Source organism: Colossoma macropomum, unplaced genomic scaffold (assembly GCF_904425465.1).
Source record: "Colossoma macropomum unplaced genomic scaffold, Colossoma_macropomum, whole genome shotgun sequence".
Classification (NCBI taxonomy): domain Eukaryota; kingdom Metazoa; phylum Chordata; class Actinopteri; order Characiformes; family Serrasalmidae; genus Colossoma; species Colossoma macropomum.
Genome location: NW_023494789.1, coordinates 42,383,369 through 42,410,313, shown reverse-complemented (window position 1 = coordinate 42,410,313; position 26,945 = coordinate 42,383,369). Strand labels below are relative to the sequence as shown.

At 39.0% G+C, this 26,945-nt stretch overlaps 1 protein-coding gene across 1 annotated transcript; it reads right to left on the bottom strand.

The window, feature by feature from the left end:
* Nucleotides 1–245: 245 nt before the first annotated feature.
* On the bottom strand, nucleotides 246–26,894 carry ccdc40 (coiled-coil domain containing 40). The gene is given in 21 exon segments (XM_036569629.1): nucleotides 246–359; nucleotides 5,292–5,429; nucleotides 5,893–6,051; nucleotides 7,053–7,241; nucleotides 8,204–8,324; nucleotides 9,311–9,425; nucleotides 11,326–11,496; nucleotides 13,975–14,188; nucleotides 15,054–15,299; nucleotides 16,465–16,647; nucleotides 16,879–17,122; nucleotides 17,947–18,068; nucleotides 19,023–19,145; nucleotides 19,329–19,486; nucleotides 20,794–21,013; nucleotides 21,359–21,442; nucleotides 21,707–21,811; nucleotides 21,982–22,049; nucleotides 25,500–25,560; nucleotides 26,325–26,397; nucleotides 26,789–26,894. Coding segments are annotated over 20 exon segments (2,901 nt in total). The 5' UTR covers nucleotides 26,391–26,397; nucleotides 26,789–26,894.
* Between the last annotated feature and the right edge of the window lie 51 nt (nucleotides 26,895–26,945).

Here is a 26,945-nt window from a genome sequence, read left to right as displayed (position 1 = left end):
TGGGGTCTGTAAGAGTGCAAAAGAAGGCTCTGACAAACCGCTGTTTTAATCTTATTTTTACTTTGATATGTGCTCCGATCACAGATGCTCCAGATGAATTTTTGTGGGTCTTTGGTTGCACGAAGGCATTTCCTACAGTCTTTTTGGGTTAAATATATATGTATAGAATATGTACTCACATCACAGATGGTATTTTGTAATACAATAATGCAAAACATAAATCAATTATAAAAGAACTGAAGAGGTTAAGCTCTCTGGTGGTCCGTGGGGGTGCGTGCAGACAGTAGGAGGTTTATTTTGCGGAGGGCGCTCTCATAATGGGGAAAGTCCTGCACCACACGCTGCAGAACGCCGCTGACCTGAGGGCACATCACACACAAACACCCACATGTCACAAAGACAGCTGAGGAATCTCATATATGAACACAGCACATGACGTCAAACTTCACACCAGCTCTGGAAAGTACACATGAAAATGTTAAATGTTGTTTGTTGATTATTAGATAAGATCAGCTTCGCTTATCATTGTTTATTAGGAACCATTCGTCCTGAAATCCAGAAAAGGTTCAAAAACTTCTTCCTAAAACTGGAGTTTATAATTAAAACTCACTTTGCGAGAACGCTTTTTAGTTTAAAATCAACTTATTATGAAAAAGTGGACAGTTATGATTCCAAAATCTGATTCTCTGGTAAAAATTGTAAATGATCTATTATTATTCTCTGACCAAGAAAAAGTGTCTTTGTTAGTCCTCCTCAATCTTATTGTGGCATTTGACACGATAGACCACGCTATCTTATTAGTCTAGAAAACCTTGTAGGGGTAACAGGAATAGCTCTTTCCTGGTTCAGGTCCTACCTCACTGATCGCTATCAATTTGTTAATTTAAACGGTAAATCATCTGCCCTCGCAAAAGTAAAGTATGGTGTTCCACAAGGCTCTGTTTTAGGACCTGTATTATTCACACTATATATGCTACCACTGGGCACCATTATCAGTAAACACGGCATAAATTTTGATTGTAAATCAAGTTTGAGGACTGTATAAAAGACATAAAAGACTGAATGTCGAGTAACTTTCTCCTTCTTAACTCGGATAAAACAGAGGTTCTACTTCTTGGTCCAAAAGCAGCTAGAAACAAACTGTCTAATTTTACACTCAAACTTAACAATTTCTCAGTTGCATCAGGTTCATCTGTAAATCTTGGTGTCATGATAGATCCTGATCTGTCCTTCGACGCACATATAACTAATATTAGTAGAACAGCCTTCCTGCATCTCCGCAATATTGCTAAATTGAGAAATGCATTATCTCTACAGGATGCAGAAAAGTTAGTTCATGCATTTATTACTTCAAGGCTAGATTACTGTAATGCCCTGCTAGCTGGATGTCCCAGCAAAAGCCTTAACAAGTTCAGCTTGTTAGTCCAGAATGCTGCAGCCAGAGTTCTTACTAGAACCAGAAAATTTTACCATATCAGCCCAGTTCTATCAAACCTACACTGGTTACCAGTTAAATTTCGCATTGATTATAAAATTCTCTTACTGACTTATAAAGCTGTGAATGGACTCGCCCCTCAGTACCTGAGTGAACTTCTCTCCCATTATGAACCATCACGCCTACTTAGATCACAAAGTGCTGGCTTACTATTAGTACCTAGAATTAATGAAGTTACGTCAGGGGGGAGAGCTTTCTCATACAAAGCCCCCCAGCTTTGGAATAGTCTTCCTGTTAATGTTCGGGACTCAGACACAGCCTCAGGCTTTAAGTCTAGGCTAAAAACTTACTTGTATAGTCAAGCCTTTGGTAATTAGTTTTCCCTGTCAGTTCTATACCTGCCAGAGTCTCTGCTGCTCTGCTAACACTGCAATCTGTGATCAGTCACCCATTACAGAACTGACTGTGTGTTTTTCCTTTCTTTCTTTTCTTTGCCGAGTTAAACAGCTGCCCATCCTGTGCGTCTGATGCTGCCTCTGGACTGGCTTGACCACCATTGAGCTTTATGCTGTACAACGCCGTGCAACCTCACCCTCACATCCTGACCCCACTGATGCTGCTGCTGCATAAACTAAACTAATCAAATTAATCATTGCTCCACCTGTTTTCCCCGTTTTTGTACTAACAATTTTTGCTATCCGGTGTCAACCAGAGGAGGATGGGTTCCCCTTCTGAGTCTTGGTTCCTCTCAAGATTTCTTCTTGTTTCTCTTAGGGAGTTTTTCCTTGCCACTGTCGCCACTGGCTTGCTCATGGGGGCTTGGACCCGGATTTCTTTCTGTAATGCTGACTTATTTATTTATTTACCTGTTGTAAAAAGCGCTATATAAATAAACTTTGCTTGCTTGCTTGATTGGCTAAGCCACATTCAGAGGCACCAACTGAACTCTGCATTAATCCGCCCAAGTCATTAAAAACCAGGGTGCTCTTCACGGAGCACTTTATGTAATTTAACTGTTAATAATGTCAATGATTTATTGAATATAATCATGTATTTAAATTGTGTTTCGTCTCTGTTTTATAATAGCAGTAAGTGCCTCATAACTGTGGTTAAAAAAATTATTGATACATTTTATTGTTATACCAACCAGGAGGAAATGACTGTAACAAACAGCCTACGGTAAATTACTGTTTAATTTTAGAGTGGATTCTGAAATATCAGTTTGTGTTATGAAAATAGTTGACGCATTAAGCCTAAACTCGCATGTGCAGAAGTTTGTACCTGATTAAACTTACATAAAAAGTTGATGCTGGCCTGTGTAGTGATACAGCTAAACATGCTGTGGCTGGAGATGATGAGCTTATTCAAATATTGATTTTAATACTGTGACTATTACTACCCTGGCAGGATCCAGCATTGAGCGAGTCACAGAGTATAAGAACCTCGGCATTTGGCTGGATGGTAAACTAACATCTAAATCTCATATTAATAAACTAGTTAGTATGTGCAGACAGAGGCAACCTAGTCAGTTTAATGTAAATATTTTTTTTTATCTTAATAGTTTTAAATTAAGATTTTAAGCAAATCTTTTCTGCATTTAGGAATCTTATATTACAGCACATTATCTCAAGTTAGGAAATCTTAACCTACTCAATCGAAGTCGATAACTGTCATGTCTGTTACCTAGCAACCATACACACAGTTGAAATATACACACAAAATCAAAATAATGTTAAATATGTAAGTTATAGCCACCATTACTGATGCAAAGTCAAAACAAAAGTAAAGAGTGCTGTTGTTTATCAGACCGTCGTCGCTCCCCAGTTTCAGTCTCCATCTCCAGCAGCGTTATACAGCATAAATAAGTGTAGCGTCATTGCTAGTAGTGGACTACGCTGCTGGACAGTATTTAGTAGGGGTGTGGGAAAAAAATCGATTCTTAGATGCATCGCAATGCGGATGTGAACAATTCTGAATCGATTCGCAAATGTCAAAAATCGATTTTCTAAATATTTAATTTAGAATGTAATGTTGACGGAACACAAAGGGCGGAACTTGGAAGTGTGGAAGTGCAGCGCCCGGACAGTCTGTGGCAGCACATAACAAAAACACTACTGGATGAGCGAGAAATCCGACCGGCACCCTCTGAATTAAAAGCCAGGTTAGGTCAGGAGTCACAACCCAAATGTTAAGAAGAGCTATTTTGACCTTTCAACAAAAATCAAACCACCTTGGGAGCCACAGCATTTAATGGCCAGTATGTCTCAGTATGTGTTAATGTCCTAGTATAGACTAAACAGTATAACCTAAACGAAAATGCAGATTTACTTTGCTGTGCTTTAAGCTTCAGCTATAGCCGCTTTCCTCCCATCTCCGCCAGAAAACTTTTCTGCAGAAGTTGATCAGTTAAATGTCTCTCAACGTTTGACCTTTTTTCGAGGCTGAAGTCGCTTCTTATTCTCCAGCTTCTTGTCCGAATTTACCCGTTCCACCTTAAATTCTAACTGAGGCGCCGAATGTAATAGTGGCACCATTTAAGGTGGAACAGGAGAATTCAAAAGAGAAGCGACTTCATCTTCGCCACTTTTTAGTGTTTGACAGTCTCTTGTTGCAGATTTAACGTACCAGGAAACCTACTGCGCTGCTTATAAATGCGAATAACGCATTGTTGCTATGTGACCTGCAGTCTGCACGCCGGTTCTCAGTCGTTGCGAAACAGGGCTTTCACGCTATGTTGCACACGTCAAAGATACTTTACTGACACAGCGATCCCCCCCGTCTCTACAACGAGACCAAAACTGAAGTTATAAAATCACTAAAGAAAACAGGTAGAATAGCTGTAACGTGCTGCATGGACATCCATCACCACTGGATCTTATTTCACCGTAACTGCGCATTTTATCGCAGATGAGTAGCAGCAGCGTCTCGTGCTCCAAACAAGAGCAGTGAATGAGAGCCTTCTAGTTCACTTGCCACATCACTTCCATTTGTTTTATTAAAAAAGATATTGGAAGTAAATTTATTATGGATCACTACAAACACTTTGGTTTAAAAGTCACTTTAAATAACAATAACACCGAGTCACTTAGTCACTTTAAAATGTATATTGTCTCTATATTCTGTGTATATTCTGTGTATATTTTGTGTATATTTAATATATTTCAGTTGTTTTTTCTTGTATTTTTATTTTTACTTATTTACTTTCTGTAGAGTGATTGCCTGTGCTTCACCACAAGCATTTCAATGCATAAATATCCTGACATGTTGTGCAAATGACAAATAAACTTGAAACTTGAACTCAAAACTTGAGCTCACACAGTGAGAAAATATAAATGCTATATAGAAAAAAAAGATGCATCGAGGTGCATCGATAATCATTTTATAATTGCATCACAGCCCTCTGAATCGTAATCGAATAGAATTATGAGGTGCCTAGAGATTCCCACCCCTAGTATTTAGGAGGTTTAGTCTAGTTAGGATGTTTGTGTAATACTGTTTTCTTATCTGGAGTTAATGATAAGATTATGAAGTTAGGAACTGTTACTGTGTAATAGCTACTGGCCTAAATTCAGTCCGTACTGAAGTCGTCATGGAGACTAAAAAGATTTCAGAGTTAAGATGTTTCTGTAATGTGGCTCCAGGTTACTAAACTAAAAGCTGAAGCGTTAATATGGTGTCAAATTTTTTCAGCGTGAACTTTTAACATTTACAGTTTTACATGTAAAAAGCTTTTTATTTTTGTCACAAAGAACTTATTTATTTTTGTCCCTGGTCTTCTAGAAAGATGTTGTAGAATCCCTGGCTTTCTAGAAACTCTAGAACTGTGTTCTAGAGTGAAGTGTGTGTGGTGACTGACCGAACGTAGCCGCTCGTGCTGTTTCTGCATGGCCTCCTTCAGCGCAGCCTCTCCAGTTGCCGTGGCGCTGTAGCGACCCTCCTTCACCACCTGCAGCTGCTTTGCCCGAGACTGCAGAGACAGTAGCCGAGCCAGGTTCTAGAATAGAGAACAGAATGCTCAGTAAAGTGCTCACTCAGGAAACAATTAAACGCTTAGTAAAGTAAGTACATTCTAAAGCAGTGAAAAGAAATAGTTTTCTTTGGGGACTATTTTTCCACACAATGCCCTGCATTTATCCCTCCACCATTAACAGATTTTAAAAAATATGTTTTAGAACCGTAACCTTTTTTTTAAAATGTAAAACAGTGTCTCAGACATCAGGCAGTGTATTTATAACAATTTCGTATAATACATTTCTATGAGGGAGCTTTTAGAGGTGGATGTCTGGTTCCTATCACCACCACTGTGAATAATTCTGACTCTGTAAGTTTCTCTAGAGCATTTCACACCAAACCACTCTGAATGACTGTTAATGACATTTTAATTAAGCAGAAATTTGAAAAGCTGGTGGAATTCCCCTTTAAAGAACAGTAGAAATAGAATGTGTATGTATACTGACGCTCTCTCTGGTCTCCTGTAGATCCTGTAGGTCAGTACTGAGGGCAGTGCTGGTGTTGTGAAGGTCACTGATCTGCAGCTGTTTCTGCTTCAGACTCTCACTCAGAGAATTCTGCTTCTCCTGCAGCTCTGCTAACACACCATCACACTCCTCCACTTGCTGCACACACACACACACACACACACACACACACACACACACACATTTACTAAACAAGAAGCCACTCAGAGCCACCACAGTTAGAGGTGGTGCTTAGCATCTTACATTTATAAAACAATATTTGCTAAATAATTTATTATTAACCATTGCAATAAGTAATGCAGCCTAGCAATGCAGCATGTTCACAGCAGATAGCGGCTGCCAAGCAATGTGATTCTTTACATTTCTACATATTGGTTCTTTGGTTGTTAATAGCCTGCAATGTTAATGCATAGTTCAACTGATGTGTATGGTTATACAGTCATAGGCTAAGGTTTTAGCACCCTGGTCAAATTCCATGTTTTGCTGAAATAAGTGTACACATCCTCTTTAGAGAACACACTTAAATATGACATTTTTCAGCATATGTTAATTCATAATTTTAACATACTGGGGAAAATAAAACATAAAATGTAAATGTGCCACAATTTCATGCCACATTTTATATGCAAAAGAACAGTAATTGTGCATTAAAATTAGCAGAAGAGAGTTCTCTGTAGAGGGTGTGTTAACTTATTTTAACTTCAAGAAAACATTTAATTTGACCAGGGGAGCCAAAACCTTTGCATTCAGTTGTATATGTGCACATTTTGCAATGGCTTCTAATCAGAAGTGGAGCAGGAACTATATACATATATATATAGGCTCAAACGCAGACTATAGATAACTGTACAGGAACACATAGATATGACAAAAGTATGTAAAAGTTTGGGCGCTCCAAATTCCATGTTTTGTTGATTTTCACATTTAAAAAATTCAACATAATAAAGTGGCCTGTGCATCTTTATTTATGTTTAATATGTTTATGTTGCATACATTTCTCTCAATATGTTAAACACAGTGAATATTTGCAGAAAATGCTATGATTTAGTTAGTGTGAACTGATCATGTAATTTGAACAGGTGTGCAAACCTTTGCTTACAACTGTATGTTCAAATAAGAAGAGTAGAAAACCTGCCCACCTTGTGCGTGTGTAGGATGTTGCGGCGCAGGGCTTGCAGTGTGTGCTGGAGGTCAGTGTGTGTGGGGTGTTTACGGTCACTGCGGGCCTGAGCCTCACTTTGAGTGACGATGCTCTCACGTCTGACAACCGCCGCCTCCATGTCCCTTAACAACTGCTTCTGCTGCTTTAGCAGATGACCATAATGCACCTGAAACACACAAACACACACATCGACTAGATCAAAACATCAGGATGTGGGTCATACTCCTGTTAGCGTTGTATTAGGCCGCAACCTACCAACAAAAGTTGTCCTCAGACATGTGTCGTTGTTAAGGAATTACATGTGGCACTGTGAGGCTAATATATTGCATGTATACTTAAGTATCTATATTTAATAATAACATGGCTCATGTATGTATATATACACACATTCATTCATTTATAATCTATACTGCTTATCCTCCTGGGTCATGGGAGGTGCTGGAGCCTATTCTAGCACTCATTTGACGGAATGCAGCAAACACCCTGGACAGGTCGCCAGTCCATCACAGGGCATCTCTCTCTCTCTCTCTCTCTCTCTCTATATATATATATATATATATATATAAGTGCATACACATATGTAATAATGTAGAATAATATATATACTGCTTACTTTCCTGCACTTTATATTTAAATATTACGGTATTTTGCACTTCTGGTTACAAGCTAACTGCATTTCATTGGCTCTGTACCTGTCCTCTGCACAATAATCATGAAGTTATATTTGGAACAAAAAATTATATCTCCGTTTTTGTGTTTTTTCTTTCCCAAATTTGGAAAAGTCAGTTGCCTTTTACATTGTGCCTTAATTTCATTATGAATTAACCAACAGAGAAATGCACCACAATTACTTGGAGAGAAATATTTTTATTAACTTCCGATCAATAACTTTTTTCCATCTCCTGTAATTTACCATTTTGGAGGTGCAAGGTTTTTTCATAACAGCGGTTATAGGTACCTACATGTAATAAAACTGTATTGAATAAGTATTATACAGGTGTAAGAATTTATATTTTACAAAAATATGTCCTTCATGTAAATAAAATAAATATAAATGTGTATAATAATACATACTACAAATGCAAACACTTTACATACATTAACAAACAAGAACATATGCCCACGCACCTCCATGCGGTGTATCTCTGCCTTCATGGTGTGAATTTCTCCTTTCCCCACCTCTGAGTCCACAGCAGAGCGGGTCTCACGAACAAGCTGAGTTTTCTTCTCCCACAGCATGATCTGACGCCTACACACACACACACACGTGGAGTGGAGTGGTGAGGAGGATGATAGACTGGTTGTGTTGGGTGAGTTTGTTTGATCTATTTGGTCTAAACTGGGATCAGAGTGGTTGGAATTTTGAAAGTACAGGTGTGTTGAACCAGTACAACTGAGTACAGGTGCGTTGGGTGAGTACAAGTGTACTGAGTGATTACAGGTGCACTGGTTGAATACAGGTGCACTGAGTGAGTACAGGTGTACTGGGTGAGTATAGGTGCACTGAGCCAGTACAGCTGAGTACAGGTGCATTGGGTGAGTACAGGTGCACTGAGCGAGTACAGCTGTGTACGGGTGCACTAAGCCAGTACAGCTGATTGCAGGTGTGTTGGGTGAGTACAGGTGCATTGAGTGAGTGCAGGTGCTTTGGGTTAATAAAGGTGCACTGAGCCAGTACAGCTGAGTACAGGTGCATTGGGTGAGTACAGGTGCACTGAGCGAGTACAGCTGTGTACGGGTGCACTAAGCCAGTACAGCTGATTGCAGGTGTGTTGGGTGAGTACAGGTGCATTGAGCGAGTACAGGTGCTTTGGGTTAATAAAGGTACACTGAACAAGTACAGATGTGTTGGGTGAGTACAGGTGCAGTGTGCGAGTGCAGGTGTGTTGGGTGAGTACAGGTGCACTGAGCCAATACAGCTGAGTACAGGTGCATTGGGTGAGTACAGGTGCATTGGGTCTTTACCCAATTCTGCTAATATTGTAACATCAGCTAAGAGACACCTACGTTGGCTAGCACTGTGTTGAGTGATGAGGGAGAGAGAGAACCATTCTACCCACCCAGAGAGAGAGAGAGAGGACGACTGTGCTCTTTTGGACTTCTAAACACAAATGACTGTGCATCACCGGGAATCAAACTCAGGATCTCCCGCCGATGGAGATATTGACTCGATTATTTGCAGTTCAGGGTGGGCATTATTAGGGTGGGTGTACTGTGTGTTTGTATTGCGCTCACTCTGCCTCCACCAGGCTGTTGAGCAGTCTCTCCTTCTCCTCCTGAAGCTTCTCCAGACGCAGCTGCATCTCCACAGACTCCCTCTCTGCATCCTACATACACACATAAACAGTTTCTCTCATCACTCTAAGCACTAATTTTGCATTAAAATGTGAAGAAGTGTGTTCTCTGTGGAGGATGTGTTCACTCATTTACACTTAGAAAATCAACATTTGACCAGGCGTGCCTAAACTTTTGCATATGACCTCAGTTATCATTTACTCCATATCAAATTACACACAGATCAGGATGCCTGCTGGCATCAGCAAAGCGTTTATACAGTATTTCAGTCAGAGGGGAACCCTCTGGGCCTTCAGAGAAGATCTACTGATTTCTGTGAAATAAAAAAAAACATGGCTGTGATTTTAAGTTCACTTTTGTCTAATATAATCATCATACTTGTTGTATTTAAATTCTGTAAATATTATATTAATACTCTTATTTCACTGTAAAGTTTTTGGAAACAAAAGGGTTAAATTCACAGCAGAAAATGATCCACTTAGGATTTGCTTCCTCTGTAGTATCTTGGTAAATACACTCAACCGAGCTCTCCCATTGGTTAAGAAATCTGGACTGAAGGCCTTACATGTTAGATTACCTACCAACATTATTAGGAAGTGAGAGTGGAATCAACCAATCATGTTTTGACTTTAACGTTAATGTCTTTCACAAGCTTCAAATGGCTATTTTTAAAGCAGGAGGGCAAAAACGTTAATGTGACTTGCTGTTAGCTTAGTGCTAGTACTAAAATCCCATAGGGGTGCTAGTAGAAATTAGCATTATCATAAAGGACATTTTTTTCCCATTTTTGACCAGGTTTTATGGCCCAAACTGAAGGTCTAGCTTAAAACTGTTCACCACATATTTCAATAATTTCTAACACAAAAACTGGTGATTTCAGTCAAACTTGAAGTTTCGGTCCTGCTGTCAAATTCATCATCTTTAACGTAACATTTTTGATACATGTTATTTTTTCTGTTAAAAGTAGTTTTACAGAGTACACACCTTTTTGCCCAATAGAGTCTGGCTGCAGACATACACTCTCAGCCAGATGCACTCTCAGCCCCAGTGACGTCACGTGCACATGCACTCTCTGCCACAATGGCGGAAGGAGCCCAACGGTACATTAACTTTTGGCTGCTGCTGCTGCTTAACGATATCATCACTTAATCCATTTTTCGCCCATAACACGGCTAACACAGTGTTTTCCTGATGGATTGATATCACAGTGTAAAGGATTCCGTTTAATCAGGTGTTTTGGGACTGATTCCACATACATTTGATAGTTTCCTAACAGCCCAGCAAACACAGTTACGTTGTGACAACATACTGTTTTGGTGCCCACAACGCTGTGTGCTTGGTGCTCTGTACATCGTCACAACGTTGACATGTAATTGCTCAGAAAGACAACATTCAGTGTAACTCTTGTTGCCCAACAGTATGTGTTTCGCTGTTTTTCCTCATAAAACCGACAAAAACACTGTCGTGGCAGAGCGTGCGCTGACGTCTTCAATAGGCTGGCGGTGCATGTCAGGCTGAGAGTGCATGTCTGCAGCCAGACCCTTCTCCCTTTTTGGGCCAAGCCCAAAATGGTAAAACATTAAGCTTTTCTTGGTCTTGATGACAAATTATTGCAAAAAAAGTAAAATAGTCAATACTAAAGAGCTTTTCCCTTGATTTCTTTAAATACTGAAGTCTTGTGGGTAAACCTGCAGACAGTCTTTTACAGAAGGAAGAGTCAGTATTGTTTCACTCAGCACTGGTGGCTTCAAACAGCTGAAAAACATTGCAGAGCTAGTTTGTGTTTAATGTGAGACCGAATATTCACTATAGGGTTTAACTCTGGACTCAGCTAAAACCCTCAGTAAAAACATTGGTATTTTAGGCTTTGCCCCTTTTTTTGCACAGGAGTGTAGATCTCTTTCTCATTTACAACAGCCTATGATCCAAAACACTGTGTGTGAATGTATGTGTACCTTTAAGCTGGTGGATGAAGCTGCTCTCCATCAGGCTGTTACTCTGCTGTAGTTCTTGGCTCTGCTGTGTGTTTTGGCTCAGTAGTGAGTTCAGTTTCTGCAGGTCCAGCATCAGAGCTTTAGAGTGTCGCTCCAACTCTGATAAACCTCGCTGCTCCTGCTCTATTTCACCTACATACAAACACATACAGGTGATGCTTCACAGTGAGGTGAGTCTACAGGGCTGTTTATCATTGCATTGCACTTTGTAGTACATCCAGAGAAAAACAGGACTAACTTACAGGAGCAACAAAATGCTCCTGACTTTGCTACCGTGCTTTTTGCAAAAGCCCCACGTTTCGTTTTTTGAAAGTGAAATTATTTCCATTTCTTTTTGGTTACTGAGGCAAAAGCTAGGGTTAGCACAAGCATGTCAAACTGTGTTCCTTCTGGACTACAGCTTTGCGGAGATAAGGCTTTTACTTTGTTTTCCTCCTGTAAAACTGCCATTTTAGAGAGGTTTTGTTCCAACACAAGCAACATATTTACAACCCCATTTCCGAAAACAGTCCCAATATTTGGAACACTGTGTAAAATGTAAATAAATGTAAATAAAAACAGAATGCAATGATTTGGAAATCTCATAGACCCATATTTTATTCACAATAGAACATAGAACACATATCAGATGTTGAAAGTGAGACATTTTACCATTTCATGAAAAACATTAACTCATTTAGAACTTAATGCCAGCAACACATCTCAAAAAAGTTGGGACGGGACAACAAAAGGCTGGAAAAGTAAGTGGTACAGCTGAAGGAGCAATTTGCAACTAACTCACATGGCTGGGTATAAAAAGAGCACTTTAGAGAGGCAGAGTCTCTCAGAAGCAAAGATGGGCAGAGGTTCACCAATCTGCGAAAAACTGTGTCTAAAAATTGTGGAACAATTTCAGAAAAATGTTTCTCAATGTAAAATTGCGAAGACTTGGATATCACACCATCTACAGTACATAATATCAAAAGATTCAGAGAATGTGGAGAAATCCCTGTATGCAAGGGACAAGGCCGGCGATCAATTTTGGATACTCATGATCTTCGGGCCCTCAGGCGGCACTGTATTAAAAACAGGCATGATTCTGTACTGGAAATCACTGTATGGGCTCAGGAAACTTCCAGAAATCATTATCTGTGAACAGAGTCTGCTGTGCAATCCGCAAATGCAAATTAAAGCTATATCATGCAAAGTGTCAACACAATCCAGAAACGTCACCATCTTCTCTGGGCCAAAGCTCATTTAAAATGGACTGAGGCAAAGTGGAAAACTGTTCTGTGGTCAGATGAATCAAAATTTGAAATTCTTTTTGGAAACCACGGATGCCGTGTCCTGCAGACTCAAGAGGAGAGGGACCATCAAGCTTGTTATCAGTGCACAGTTCAAAAGCCTGCATCTCTGATGGTATGGGGTTGCATTAGTGCCTATGGCGTGGGCAGCTTACACATCTGGAAAGGCACTATCAATTGTGAACAGTATATAGAGGTGTTAGAACAACATATGCTCCCATCCAGACAGCCTCTCTTTCAGGGAAGGCCTTGCATATTTCAGCAAGACAATGCTAAACCACATACTGCATCCATCACAACAGCATGGCTTCACAGAAGAAGAGTCTGGGTGCAGAACTGACCGGCCTGCAGTCCAGATCTTTCAACAATAGAAAGCATTTGGCGCATCATTAAATTAAAAATCCAGCAAAGAAGACCCAGGACTGTTGAGCAGCTAGAATCAGCTAGAGCAGCTGTACAGACTGTTGTTTAAAGAAGAGGGGATGCTACACAATGGTAGACATGGACCTGTCTCAACATTTTTGAGATGCGTTGCTGGCATTAAGTTCTAAACGAGTTAATGTTTTTCATGAAATGGTAAAATGTCTCACTTTCAACATCTGATATGTGTTCTATGTTCTATTGTGAATAAAATATGGGTCTATGGGATTTGCTAATCATTGCATTCTGTTTTTATTTACATTTATTTTACATTTTACACAGTATCGCAATTTTTTTGGAATTGGGTTTGTAATGCACATAGGACATATCATTACACATATGTTCTGGCAAATAGAGATAAAATGTATATTGGGTATTTTATTATGACATAGACATAGATTACACATATTGAGTTTATTTTTATCAGGTATAGGCACTTACATATATATAGTACACTAAAATACTAAATACTAATGTTTTTTACTGACGGTTTTGGGCTGGTCAGAGTCCAGATTTGCACCCTATAGAAAATATTTGGTCTTACATTAAATACAAACTAGCTCAGCAACATTTTTCAGCTGTTCGACGCCGTGAGTGCTGAGTGGAAAAATAGTGACTCTTCTTTCTGTAAAAGACTGTCTGCACATATACATACATAAAGTCTTAATTTACTTTACATTTTTATAATGATTTGTTGTTAAGACCATTGGATGCTTAATGTTTTACCATTTTGGGCTTGGCCTATTATTTTTTGGGGAGTGTACATATGGGACATATCATTCATACATATAGTATACAGACCTAACATATAGGGGGAGTATTCTAATAGACAGGCACTTATATATTTAGATAATACATATGGGTCATATTATTGTATGCAGATACATGCATATATACATCTACTCACTCTCTGTCCTGATCTTCCTCTGCTGCAGGATAATTAGTTGCGTTTGCAAGTTCTGTACTGCGCTGTTCTGGGCCTGTCTCTCCTGGCTCAGTCTCACTAGCTCCCCCTGCTGCCAGAGCCAGAACTGCTGCTTCTCTTTAATCTCTGCCCCCACCTCCTCCAGCTGCTTATTGAGGGTGCTGGCCTGGATCTCCAGAGGACCCAGGTCTTCATGCTGCTCATCCAAACACACACAAGCATCTCATTAGTATACAAGGGCAATTCTGCATGTCCTGCATCTTAACTTTCACATCTGAATGACTGTAAACTGCAATTAGTGTGTAAAGTATGATCAGGGTGATTCATGTGCTATACTAAAAGACTTTATTAAAGACCATTACTATTAAGCGAGCTAACTTTATAACATGTGGATAACTGATGCATTCTGAAAATGATAAAAGAAGAAAAGTCTGTATTTTATTCTCATTGCAAGTTTCTGTATATGGTTTGTATATTTCCACAACAAAAACACAGAAATGTCCACATAGTGCTTCAATTCTGAAGATATTCGTTTTTTGGCTTTACATAAAGAGTTTGTAAAATGTGAGCGTGATCAGAGTGTAAAGTGTAAAGTACAATATATGTTCAAAAGTATATAGATGCCAACGTTTCTTCTGAAATGAAGGGTATTATTAGTGAGTTTGCCCCCCTTTGCTGCAGTAACAGCCTCCACTCTTCTGGGGAGGCTTTACTTTAGATGTTAGAACATTGCTATGAGGATCTGAGGATTAGTGAGGTCAGGTACTGATGTTTATGGTCAGTTCTGGATCACTTCAACTCATTCCAAAGGTACTGGAAGGAGCTCCATCACTCCAGGCTGCTCCACAGCCCAATGCTGGGGGACCTTATACCCCTCTAGCCCACGCTTGGCACTGGACCTGGTGACCTAAGACTCGTGTGCTACTGCTTCAGGGCATTATACTAGCTGCCAGGAATGGGTGACCTTAAAGTATCTGAATTAACTCATTAGAAGAGCTGCCTGAATACTTTTGGACATACAGTGTGTGTAAAGCATGTTCAGCACTGCCGTGCTTTCTGACCCCTGTGCTGGCTACAATCTGCTGGATCTTCTTATTGTAGACGTTGATGGTGGCCTGTTTGCGCTCAATGGCAGTGGTACGTTTGGCCCCCTCTGCCTCGCTGGCAGTCAGCAGCTGGTGACGACATGTCATTTCTTGTTCCAGGTCTGCTTGCAGGCCAGCCAGAGCCTCCAAATGCAGCGCCACCTGGCTGGCCTCTAGGGTTACTGCAGCCAGTTCATTCTCCAGCTTAGACAGCTGAGCCTCCTGTCAGAAACAAATAAACAAGACATGTTACAGGTTCATACTCACATAGAAGCGTAACAGCTTGTTCTTTAGTTAAAATAAAATAGGATATATTGTTTGTATAAGTGTAAAAATGCTTCAGTGAATTTTGATGCATTGATCTGAAGGTGATAATTCACCTGCATTGATTCTTAAATGATTATAATAGTATTCAATACAGCTAATTTTTTGGCCTAAATAAAATACAGACAATTTTTAAAAGTAAAAATAAAAAAACAAAGCTTGGTGCATGTTACTTTGTCCATAATCTACTAATGTATATTGTAATAAAGAGACTAAAACAATAGTATTGTCCTTAATTCATATTTGTGTTTTTAAAAGTATTTCTGAATCAGACCAAAAGAATTTAATTAAATTGAGTTTTTGGTGAATTTATGATACATTGAATCACTTTGTAAAGTATCAAAGACCTCTAATTGTTTGTAAATGCTTTTTACAACAGACAGCCAAATAGAGTTTGAAGGCTGAGAACTAAGCATGATATAACCATATCTTAACCAGGCATGGCGGATGTTATACACTGTAATGAAATGTACTGTAATGTAATAGTATCATCAGACATCATAATGTTTGATGTCATTATGGCTAACTAGGAATACACAGCCAAACAGTGTATAACATAACCTGTCATGACATCAAACAACATAACATGACAATTACCGGTAATAGTAACATGATACTGTTACATTACTGGGAATAGCCTGACAACTCATGACAGAATATGACATTTGCCATGGCATGTTTATGGATCGATTATGTCAATGTTATGAAGCAGAGTTCAAAATAATTGTTATAAAATAAAGTAAGAAAAATTCCCAAGATAAAGCCAAACTTTTACCAACAGCGCAGACAGATGAAACCAGGTTTACTTTCACCGGCATAAAATAATCACATAATCCCATAATCATTCCCATTCCTGGTGGTGACTTGGAATACTTTTTTTTATTAAGTATTGAGTATTTATTGAGTATGATTATATTCTATGATAATAAATCTAAAATTACAAAATTGTTCACAATGAATTGTGCCGTGGGTATGTGTGTGCATGTGTGTGTGTGTGTGTGTATATGTGTGTGTGCATGTGTGTTTGTGTGTGTGAGAAAGAGAGAGAGCGAGAGACCCTCACCCTGTCTCTCTGGTGTGCGGCGGTCTTGTTGGTGAGGTGTTTGGAGTATTTAGCTGCGTTATCGTGGGTGAGCTGCTCCTGCATCTTCTTCACAATCTTGTCCTCCAGATCCAAACGCACTGACGACTCCTTCTCCAACTGCTTCCTCAGAACAGTCAGCTCAGACTGACATGCATTGCACTCCTACAAAGAGAGAGAGAGAGAACATACAAAAACTGCTGAAATAGGAACATTTTCAGAAGCGTAAATGCTGAAAGTAGAGGCAGGGCACATGTACTTGTGCCTGTAATGTGCAGGGGCCCATGACAACCGTGCCATTCAACATCCTTACTGTACCTGTATCATCATAGTTACACCACTGATTGTTTATTGTGGATTCCCAAAAAAACGTGTGAGTGCGTTTGTGTCGCTCACCGCGGTCACTCTGTTCAGGCTCTTCTCGGTCTCCTGCAGTGTGCGGGAGTATGTGCTGTACAGGGCCTGTAGTGCCTCCTGCTGGCTGTTTGAGTGTGTGATGAGTTTGCGGTAGGTGGCGCTGTTGAGCTGTGCGCGGTTCAGCAGTACGGTTAGCAGCTCGTTCTGCTCTTGCTCCTTCATGATGGATCTCTTGTAGCCCTCCACCTCCGTGTCAAGGGACCGCACCTGCTGATCGGCAAGCCTGGGGGAGGAGCAAGAGGACAACCAATCAGGGATCACCACAACTGACGAGCTAGTATATGGTTGCTGCTTGGGATGAAATCAGTCATTACTTCTATTTTAAAAAACATTTGCTGTTCAAATACCCACATTTCTGAACAAATAGCATTCCAAAATTCCAAAATTCCAACAATTCCAATAAATAATGAAAGTAATCAAATAAAATAAAGTTTATTGCATGCAGCTAGCATAAGAGACGAGCCATACCCATTTATTGAAAAGATTTAGTGATTTCATTTTGTGTTCCACTTAAATGTTGCCATTTCATTTATTGCAAACTCAAAACTTCCTGTAGTTATTACAATCTGTCAGAATGACTATATGGATCATATGAACATTATAGAGTGCTTTTTAAATGGAATAATAGAAGCCATATCGCCCCCTACACTTCCTGTAGTGTATTACAATCTGTCAGAATGACTGTGCGGATCATATGAACATTATAGAACGCTTTGTAAATGAAACAATAGAAGCCATATCACCCCCTACACTTCCTGTAGTGTATTACAATCTGTATTACGATCATATGAACATTCAAGTATACTGAGCATCCACCTTTTTCCATAACTGACATAGCTGAAAACTAAATGACTCTGTCAACTGACAAAGCTTTTAAATCAGTGTCAAACATTCTAAATTACTGTTGTTATAATACAGAAGTTAGAAAGAGATGGTTTTCATTTCATTAAGCAATGTGTTTATTTATTTGGCATAATGTGGTAATGAGAAGCTCTGGTGTCTCTATGAATGAGCAGCCTAAAGGTCACCTCAGACAGACAGACACACCTGAGTGCCTCCTGTGTGACGGTAAAAGTCTCGTCTCTCCTCTTCATCCCAATCAGGCTGCTGTTCCACTGCTGCAGCAGCTGCTTCCGCTCCACAGTCAGAGAGTCTATCTCCAGCTGAGCCTACACACACACAGACACATACACACACACATACACACACACACATACACACACACACAGACACACACACACACACACATACACACACACACATATACACACACACAGACACACACACACACACACACAAGCACACATATAGTTACAGTCAAATGCAAAAGTTTGAGCACCCCAGTCAAATTATGCTTGCACAATTACTGTTTATTTGAACATATTGGGGAAAATATATAAAATGTGGCATGTTTTATTTTCCTATATGTTAAACTCAATAAATTGAGCACTAAAATTACTGATATGACTGATATGATTTTATATGAACATAAAATAAATATATACATTGTATATATTAGCATATGTAAAAGCAATTCTTTTTTATAAGTACAACATTAATGTCTCTCCAAGTTGTTGTTTTAGAGCACCAGAGCGCTCCAAGAAATTAAGGTTTGGGCTTCATTGTGTTTGATTAGATATGTTTTGAGCAGTCGGCCAACTTGGACATCAACAACTGTACAAGCCATATTAGTACACTCCAAGCTTGTCGCGTTCATAAAATTTTTGCCCAAAATGAAAGGCCAAATTGTCTGACTAGCCATTTCGCTTCCTAGGTGTTACAGCACCAGATAGAAGTTATATCTTTGGTTGTTTTTGTAACATGTCTCAATACATGTCTTATCTGCTATCTTTAATTTACATTCTTTTTCTTTAACCCAATGCATGAAAATGCATCAAATTAAGTTCTGTTTGTTGCAACGTAAAACATATGATTGTGAAAGATAACAACTGTGCAAAATAACTGCAGTCAGCTTAAATAAGTGCAATCAGTGTTTCTCAACTCAGCCTTTTTTTTGGTTACAAATACAGACCATGCTATGGAGAGTCAGTTGCATTAAGTATGTGCATGTCAGCCATCAGATGCAGTTTTGCAGCGTATTCGACTGTGAGACAGTTCCTGACCTCAGCTAAGGTCTCTTTAGCTGCCTGTGTCTCCTCGGCCTGCGCGAGAGTCTGGGCCTCATACAGAGCGATCTGATCCCTCAGCTTCTCCACCTGCTTCACCAGACGCTCCACATACAGGTCCTACAACAGCCAATGAACACACAGCATTAAACATCACGGATATTTTACTTCTTAGAACTTCTCAACAGCGGATGTTAAACATATACACAGTTTACACTCTTATTCTGAATAATTCAATAAATCATGTAAATTAAGCTAACTCCGTGGAGTGAACAGGTGGAGCCTTGCAGACCCGGATCTGACCTGTTTGTGCTTCTGTTGTTCGGCCTGCAGTTTCTCTGCCTTCACTTTGTGTGTTGCGTTCTTCATGGCAGTGATGTCCGAGCGAAGGTCAGAAGTCACTTCCTGCATGTAGAGCAGACGCAGGGCCAGCTTCTCCACCTCCGACTGCAAATCCGATACTGAGACACCACGCAGACAGAAAAGAGGTTCAATATATGATTAGAAAACTGAAGTTCTGAAGTCTGATTGGCTGAGGATGTGCATTCCCATGACTTTTGATATTCCAGTATCTGTAAAGGTTAATAAACATATAATTGTTTAACCATGAGGAAGAACATAGCATGCAGAGGAACATATTTGAAAACATGTTCTATTATTATGAAATATAATGCTCTGCAAAATGCATTTTAGACCACTTTCAAGAATTATGATTAATTCCACATTTATTAGAAAAACAAAAAATGTGTTTTGCATACACCAGCTGTTAGTCTTTTCAAAAACTTATATCCAAAACTGTCACAAACTGATATACAGTGTATTGGAATTAAACACTTTAATAGCTGAGTGAAATCAGAAGGGTTTTTATGTCATCTGAGTAACAGAGGCTATCTCTTCAGATTAGCCAGTAGTCTAAAACAACAGCAAATACCACCACGCTACTTCCACCATGAATCACGTTATCTTGATGTTAATCTTGATGTTATATTAAACATCCAGCAAAGCTTAAATGAAAAAATATAAGATTTAAATATGATAAAACATGGCTTAAAAAACACTGATCAGACCTATCTAAGAACTGTGTGGGCGTGGCTAATGAGCAGCATGATTGACAGTTCCCTGTTCAACACTCTTAGCCTGCTCCGCCCCTCATACAGAACTAAAATCATTATCCAGCTTTTTTTGTGACGGTAACTGGACGAAAAAAAGACACAGGCGAACAGATATGCAGACAAACAAACAGACAGATTAAGAAACAGGTGTCAGGCAGCTACAGACAGGTGGTCTAACTTGCTGGCTTTTGGTTATGCTAGACTAGCTTTACCTCACTTAGTTTCGCTGACTCTAAAATGTTTGTGGGGGCGGGGCCAGAGATGTCAGCCTTGTGATTGGTCAGGGGAATGCTTACTGAAGCGTCACTCAAAATCAAAAGTGTTATCCATGCCATTATAAGTGATTTTATTCCGCTTCACCTGCCTAACAATCCTAGCCTCTTCTTGCTTCATTTAACATAATGCATTAGACCTCGAGTGTAAAAATACGCTACACCCAGAAATATCTAGACAGCCACAAGAGTGAATTCACTTTAAAGGGTGAATATTATGGAAAACTAAGTGTTCCTCACTTTTTTTTAAATTTGATGTGGAATGCAGCACCCTTGATTTCAAAAGAAATGTTGGATGAGTAGATGTCGACAAACTTTTGGACATTTGTGACAAAATTTTTAAGCTCAGTTTTTGACACGTTTCTTGCCCAGCCCCACCCTCACCCTGTGTGCGCTGTGTGCTGGCCTGTCCCGCTACAGTCCTGTACTGGTTCCTGATGTGCTCCAGCTGTCCCTGAGCCTGTCTCCGCTGGGTGCTGGCCTGCGCACAGGCCTCATGACGGCCTTCCAGAAATGCCTGCAGCCTGGCCAGCTCCTGCTGCACCGAGTACAGCTCCACACCCAAATTCTCCCTCCGACTGCCCTCCGCTCGCTCCAGCGCCACCTGGTGGAGCACAGAACGTTAGAGCTTGAAATATCTTTTAAAAAGTTTAAGCGCCTCAGTCAAATTTTATGTTTTGTTGATTTTATAAGTGAAAATAAGTTAATACGTCCTCTACAGAGAACACTTCTGCACATTTTAGTGCACATTTGCTGTTTATTTGCTGAATTTAACACACTGGTGAAAAAAAACAATGTGCAAAAGTTATGGCACATTTTATATTTTAGACATACATGTAGCCTAGTTCTAGAGCACTAGTTAGCAGATCTCCTGAACTTGTATATGATATACAATTTGCAAATATTTGTTTTTGTTGGAAGTGTGTTAGCATAGACACAACTTTTGCACCTTCTCACGGAGCTCAAGATCGAGTCTCTCCAGCTGTTTTGTGAGGTGGTTTTTCAGGGCAGACTGGAATCTCTTCATCAGAGGCTGCAATGAAAATATTTGATTTTATATTACATTGTTATATTACTAATAATATTCCAAAAAAAAATTAAAAAGAGTTGTCAAGACAAATTGTTTTCAACAACTGTCTTTAGCTCAATACTATACATATGATTAAATATGATTAAAATATATAATGCAGTATACATGCCATAAATTTGTGAGTAAGTGTAAGTTTCCAATAAAAATGCAACACCTCCAAGTGCCACTGCGTAGAAAATTCATATAGTGAAAAGTAATGGTACATACATGCTCAGGGTCCAACACTATGAGCTCCTCGTCTTCATCCTCTTCATCCTCATCGTTCTGCATCGTCCTGCTTCTTTCGTCTGACTCTCCATCTATAAGAGCCACCTGAATGGAGGGGATTTACCATTTTTAATGTTTTGTTTACATGGAGAATGCCAAAAATCTCTAAGAATGGACTGATAAAACAGTATTTGTATGGGCACTTGAGGCATAAACATGTGACAGAAGTATTTGAGCTTTAAATATAAAACCTAGTTCCTTTGCAGCTCTGTTACCGTAGAATTGGCCAGTGTGAGTTGTAGAGATGAGGCAGGAGGATCAGGCAGGTCACCACTGTCCCACTCTAGAAAATACAGCACAAATGAATTTTGAAAAATGCCATTTTCTTATTAAACACCAATTAACATTGTTCTGCAACCTATCCAAGCAATAAGCTACGAAAGGCTGTGCTTTACTGCGAGTTTATCACGAGGGAAGGGCACTCTTAGGCAAGACGCGAAGTGGAGTTACAATATGTGCTCGGCCTCAAATGGCTTATTACTTTTATAAATCGGCAGTGAACATATGACAAAATAAACATTTTTTTCCCAAAAACAATTTATCATTAATAGTAATCAACACAAACAAGTATTCCGCCAAGAAATGTCGTTCCTTCAGTGTATGATTCGTTACCAAGCAACCATGAACTGCTAAATGAGGAGAAGAACGTTCGGTCACTCATCACTGTATACTGTGATTATTTCATGAACGTTTTAACTTTTGGTCATATAACAATAAACTGATCATATCCTGGCACTGGCTATTACAAAAATCTTCACTTTATAAGTACTTTGTCTCACCAAATTACCACCGTCAGTCGTATTAGCATTGCCCCTCTTCCCACAGTGTGGATGAATCTCAAATGGCTCCCCCCTCCCTACATAGAGCACTACGTAGGAATTTAAATACTGACTCCAGCAGCCCAACAGTGCATAATATAACTAAAAATTAGTCATTTGTGGTTCAGCCACACCCATACTCAACAAATAGTGCACTATTTGGTTGTAGAGGTTAGAATTTCAATTACTTACATAGTGCACTAGATAGATAGACAGTAGCAGTCACACAACACAGGACAGTTATAATAATAAGGGTGATACAATATGAAAAAGAAGAATATATACAAAAAAACTATGTACAGGCATATATACAACTAGAAATATACAAAAATATTCAGTAAGATCTATCCTGAGATAAAAAAGGTAGTGCAATAATGAATGTACAAGGAGGCACAGGTAACAACATATAATGACAATACTGAATAAATATGTGCATATATTGGTACTGAAATAAAGTGGGAGTATGGAGCCATTTGAGACTGATGCTATTTCTGACTGAAACATGAACAATTGAAGTATGTAAGACATTCAAGTGACATTATTCAGACTTTCATAATGCAGTTTTACGGTGAATCAAATCTTAAGTACTTAAATTTAAGCCTGAGATATTAATGATGGAGTTGCTTAGCATGTTAGCTCTCCTTTAGCCTGTTAGCTCGTTCTTTAACTAAACTGTTAGACTCTAATTAAGAACATAAGTTGTAATCTATTTAGTTTAAACAAAAACAGGTTCTTACTTCACCAGTACACTCGGTGCTCCATGCGAGCAGCATTACAGTCAAAGATTATTCCATTAACAGCACAAGGATTTTTTGTGCCATGGCGTAGTAATACAGAGTTCTTTCGCTGTGAAGCGGTCATAGCTGTGTGTATATCGAGTATTTTATAACAGCTTCAAACACAGCTCAGCCAATCAGATTTTAGAACCGGAAGTATCCGTTTAACAATATGTAATAATTCTACATGGTGTGATGTACACTCTAAAGAACTGAGGTAAATTTATACTGGAAATATTGCAGTAATTTACTGTATCCATTACATACAACAGAAAAAACGGTGAAGCTTCCAGTGAAAAAAATGCATGATTTACTGTAACTAACAGTTAGATGCAAAGCAAACTATTTTCCATGTTTTGTATTCTGTTCTAGCCATGATGCTGTTTTATTTCAGAGGCCGTATTACAGAAACATCCTATTTTTGACTTAAGTTAAGATCTGACAGGTCAAGATAAGATTTTTCACAAATTCACATTACAGAAGCAAATATTGTCTTAATTTAATTTGATCTTATTTTACAGCATCTTATCTCAAGTTAGGACATTTTAACCTACTCAATCAAAGTAAACAATCAACTGTCATATCTGTTACCTAGCAACCGACTATATGAGCACAGCTGAAACATAAACACATAGTCAAAATAATCAAGTTAGTTAGCCAGACAGCTAACGTTAGCTACCGTTAATGATGTAAAAAGGTCAAAGAAAACTGAAGTGTGATAAACGCTCCATTTTCCAAACGCTTTAGCAGAGCACACTAACATTATTCCTCCTAATAAACAGACACACGTTCAGCTCTGTCTCCTCATTATTCACCACCATCACTGTAATATTTTATCATCAACATTAACACAGGAAGGTAATAAGAGGGACGGTGGAGATCTGAGTCTGCAGTGTCTGAGATTTTTAAAACACAGAGTTAGAAAAGAAAAACATCTCACATTGAAAGCAGCGTTTTATAGTATAAATAAATGTAGCATCATTATGCTAGTACTGAACTATGCTGCCTGACACAGCTGCCTAAAACCGATAAAAACAGACGCTTAAACAGAAGTCAGGACACTGTTGGGGTTTATCCTAAAGTTAGGACAGTATTTAGGAGGTTTAGTCTAGTTAGGATGTTTGTGTAATACTGTTTTCTTATCTGGAGTTAATGATGAGATGATGAAGTTAGAAACTGTTATTCTGTCATAGCTACTGGCCTAAATTCAGTCTGTACTGAAGTCGTCATGGAGACTAAATAGATCAGATTTTCAAAGTTAATGGGGAATTCCACCCAATTTTAAGAAATTCACATAGTTCAATCATTAAGATGTAAACAAAATGGTTTGATGTGAAATGGTTCATTATGCAGTAAACGTACCAGCTCCTATTTCTTTATAGTGGTGGTGATGGGAACCAGCCACTGCCATGCCTAAAAGGGCCATAATGCAAATGTAGCCATTTTATTTACTGAACCTACATTTGTCTACTGAGTTTTCTATGTAATACTGATAATGTCAACTAGTGGAAAATCTGAAATTATACTTTTCTGGGGGAACTATTTTGCCTTAGAACGACCTGATGTGTGCCCCCCGCCATGAATAGATTAAACAGATTATGTTTTAGGGCCAAAACTGTCTCGTAAAACAATGTCACAGTCATCAGGCAGTGTATTCATAGCCATTTCATGTAATAACTTTCTGTAAGGGAGCTTTTAGAGGTGGACATCTGGCTCCTATCACCACCACTGTGAACAATTCTGACTCTGCAAGTTTCCATAGAACACAGAATTTCACACAAAACCACTCTGTTTACATTACAATGATTGAATTATTTTCACATTTAAGAAAAATGGGGGAATTCTCCTTTAAAACATTTCTGTAATATGCCCCCTGGTCACCCTGTAATGCTATAATTAATCGATATTTGGTTATTGCCATCTTTATGATCTTGATGGCTGGAATAAGTGCAGTAACTGCTTTAATTAACAACTGCTTTGTCAATTTGAGCTGTACAGCAAAACAAGTGCGTCACCACTTTTGTTTATTTTTAATAAGCAGACAGGAACGATGAGTCATTTTGCATGTATTAAAATGAAGGTGAACCACATTTTCCTGATATTTCTTGGTGATTTCCTGGAGGGAAGACTAATACACACCTGAATGTGTGTGTGAAACCGGATCATCAGTGCTGGACTCCACCTGGTCTCCCCCCGGAACCTGCAGAGAAACCAACACATCAGTGCTTTAAAACATCACCAAACCACCGAGTTATTTTAAGTTACTGTATTTAAATGCTGCTGCTACACCTGTATCAACATAACATTATTATAATTATACATGACTTACTGTGCTTAACAGCCAGTCACCTCTTATTTTCAATGTAGCACTGTATTTGATTCATGTTATGTAATTAGGCCACTTTTTTGAATTACATTTTTGTTTGTTTTGTTGCAATTTTAGTTGATAACAGCTAATTGTGCTAGTTTGTTATATGTGTTCACTTAGCCCACACGGTCAGCTTCAGGAATTTATAAAATACTACTAATAAAAATTAGCCATAATGCATTTATGAATGCGTTTATCAATCCAATTACTATTCAACACTACATAGTGCTGCACTAAATCCAACTAAATAGCACTCATTTAGCTCTCTTTTTAACCAAACATGCAGTTGGGAAGTGAGTTTTAAATACTGATGATATCCATGATATGATCAGAAAAACACACTGTGACATAATGTAATTCATCACAATAACGATAAGTACTGTCATTGCTCAGCTCTACTTTGGGTTACTTTTTTGTGCATATATAACCACATCCTTACAAAAAAGAATTATTTCTGTCATAATGAATTATTTAGTGACACACAATGCCACGTCCTTACGTCTTATTTGTCAGTATTCATTCTCTTGCCATATAAAATGATCTCTTGCCCTGTTTGTAAAAATAAAAAGGTTGGGAACCAAAACTTGAGGCCTGACCTCTGCTGACCCCTCTGGAAGACCCTCTGTGCTCCCTCGCCCTTCATCTTCTCCAACACTCGCCATCCTAAAACTGCAGATGGATAAAAAAAAACAAAAAAAACAAGTAAAACGTTAAAAAGCAAATTCGACAGGATGACTGGCAACAAATAGCATTAAATTATTTCAGAACTTATTATGATTTTGATGTTATGAATTATGATGTTATTTTTAGCTTATTATTCGCCTGCGTCTTGTTGGATTTTCCCGTTCCACCTTAAATGGTGCAGCAGTTACATTCTGCCGCCCCAGGTGCCGGTATGTAACAGCCGCACCATTTAAGGTGGAACGGGACAATTCGAACAAGAAGCTGGCGAGTAGTTATCTGACTTCAGCTGCTCTCTATTTTCTTAGCCAAGACTGCTATCGTCAAAACTACAGATAAAAAAAACACAAAGCCTAACGAAGCCAAAACAACAAAATACCCGAGTGAAAGTGATCCTGAGCTTTAAAATCGAGTTAATTTCGTCTTTGTCGACTTTAAGCCCTCCACACAGCTGAAGGAGTACAGCGCTGTTTACTAACCGTTGCTAGGAGACCGTACACTTCCGGGAACTGATTTTTTTCAAATAAAATACAGTC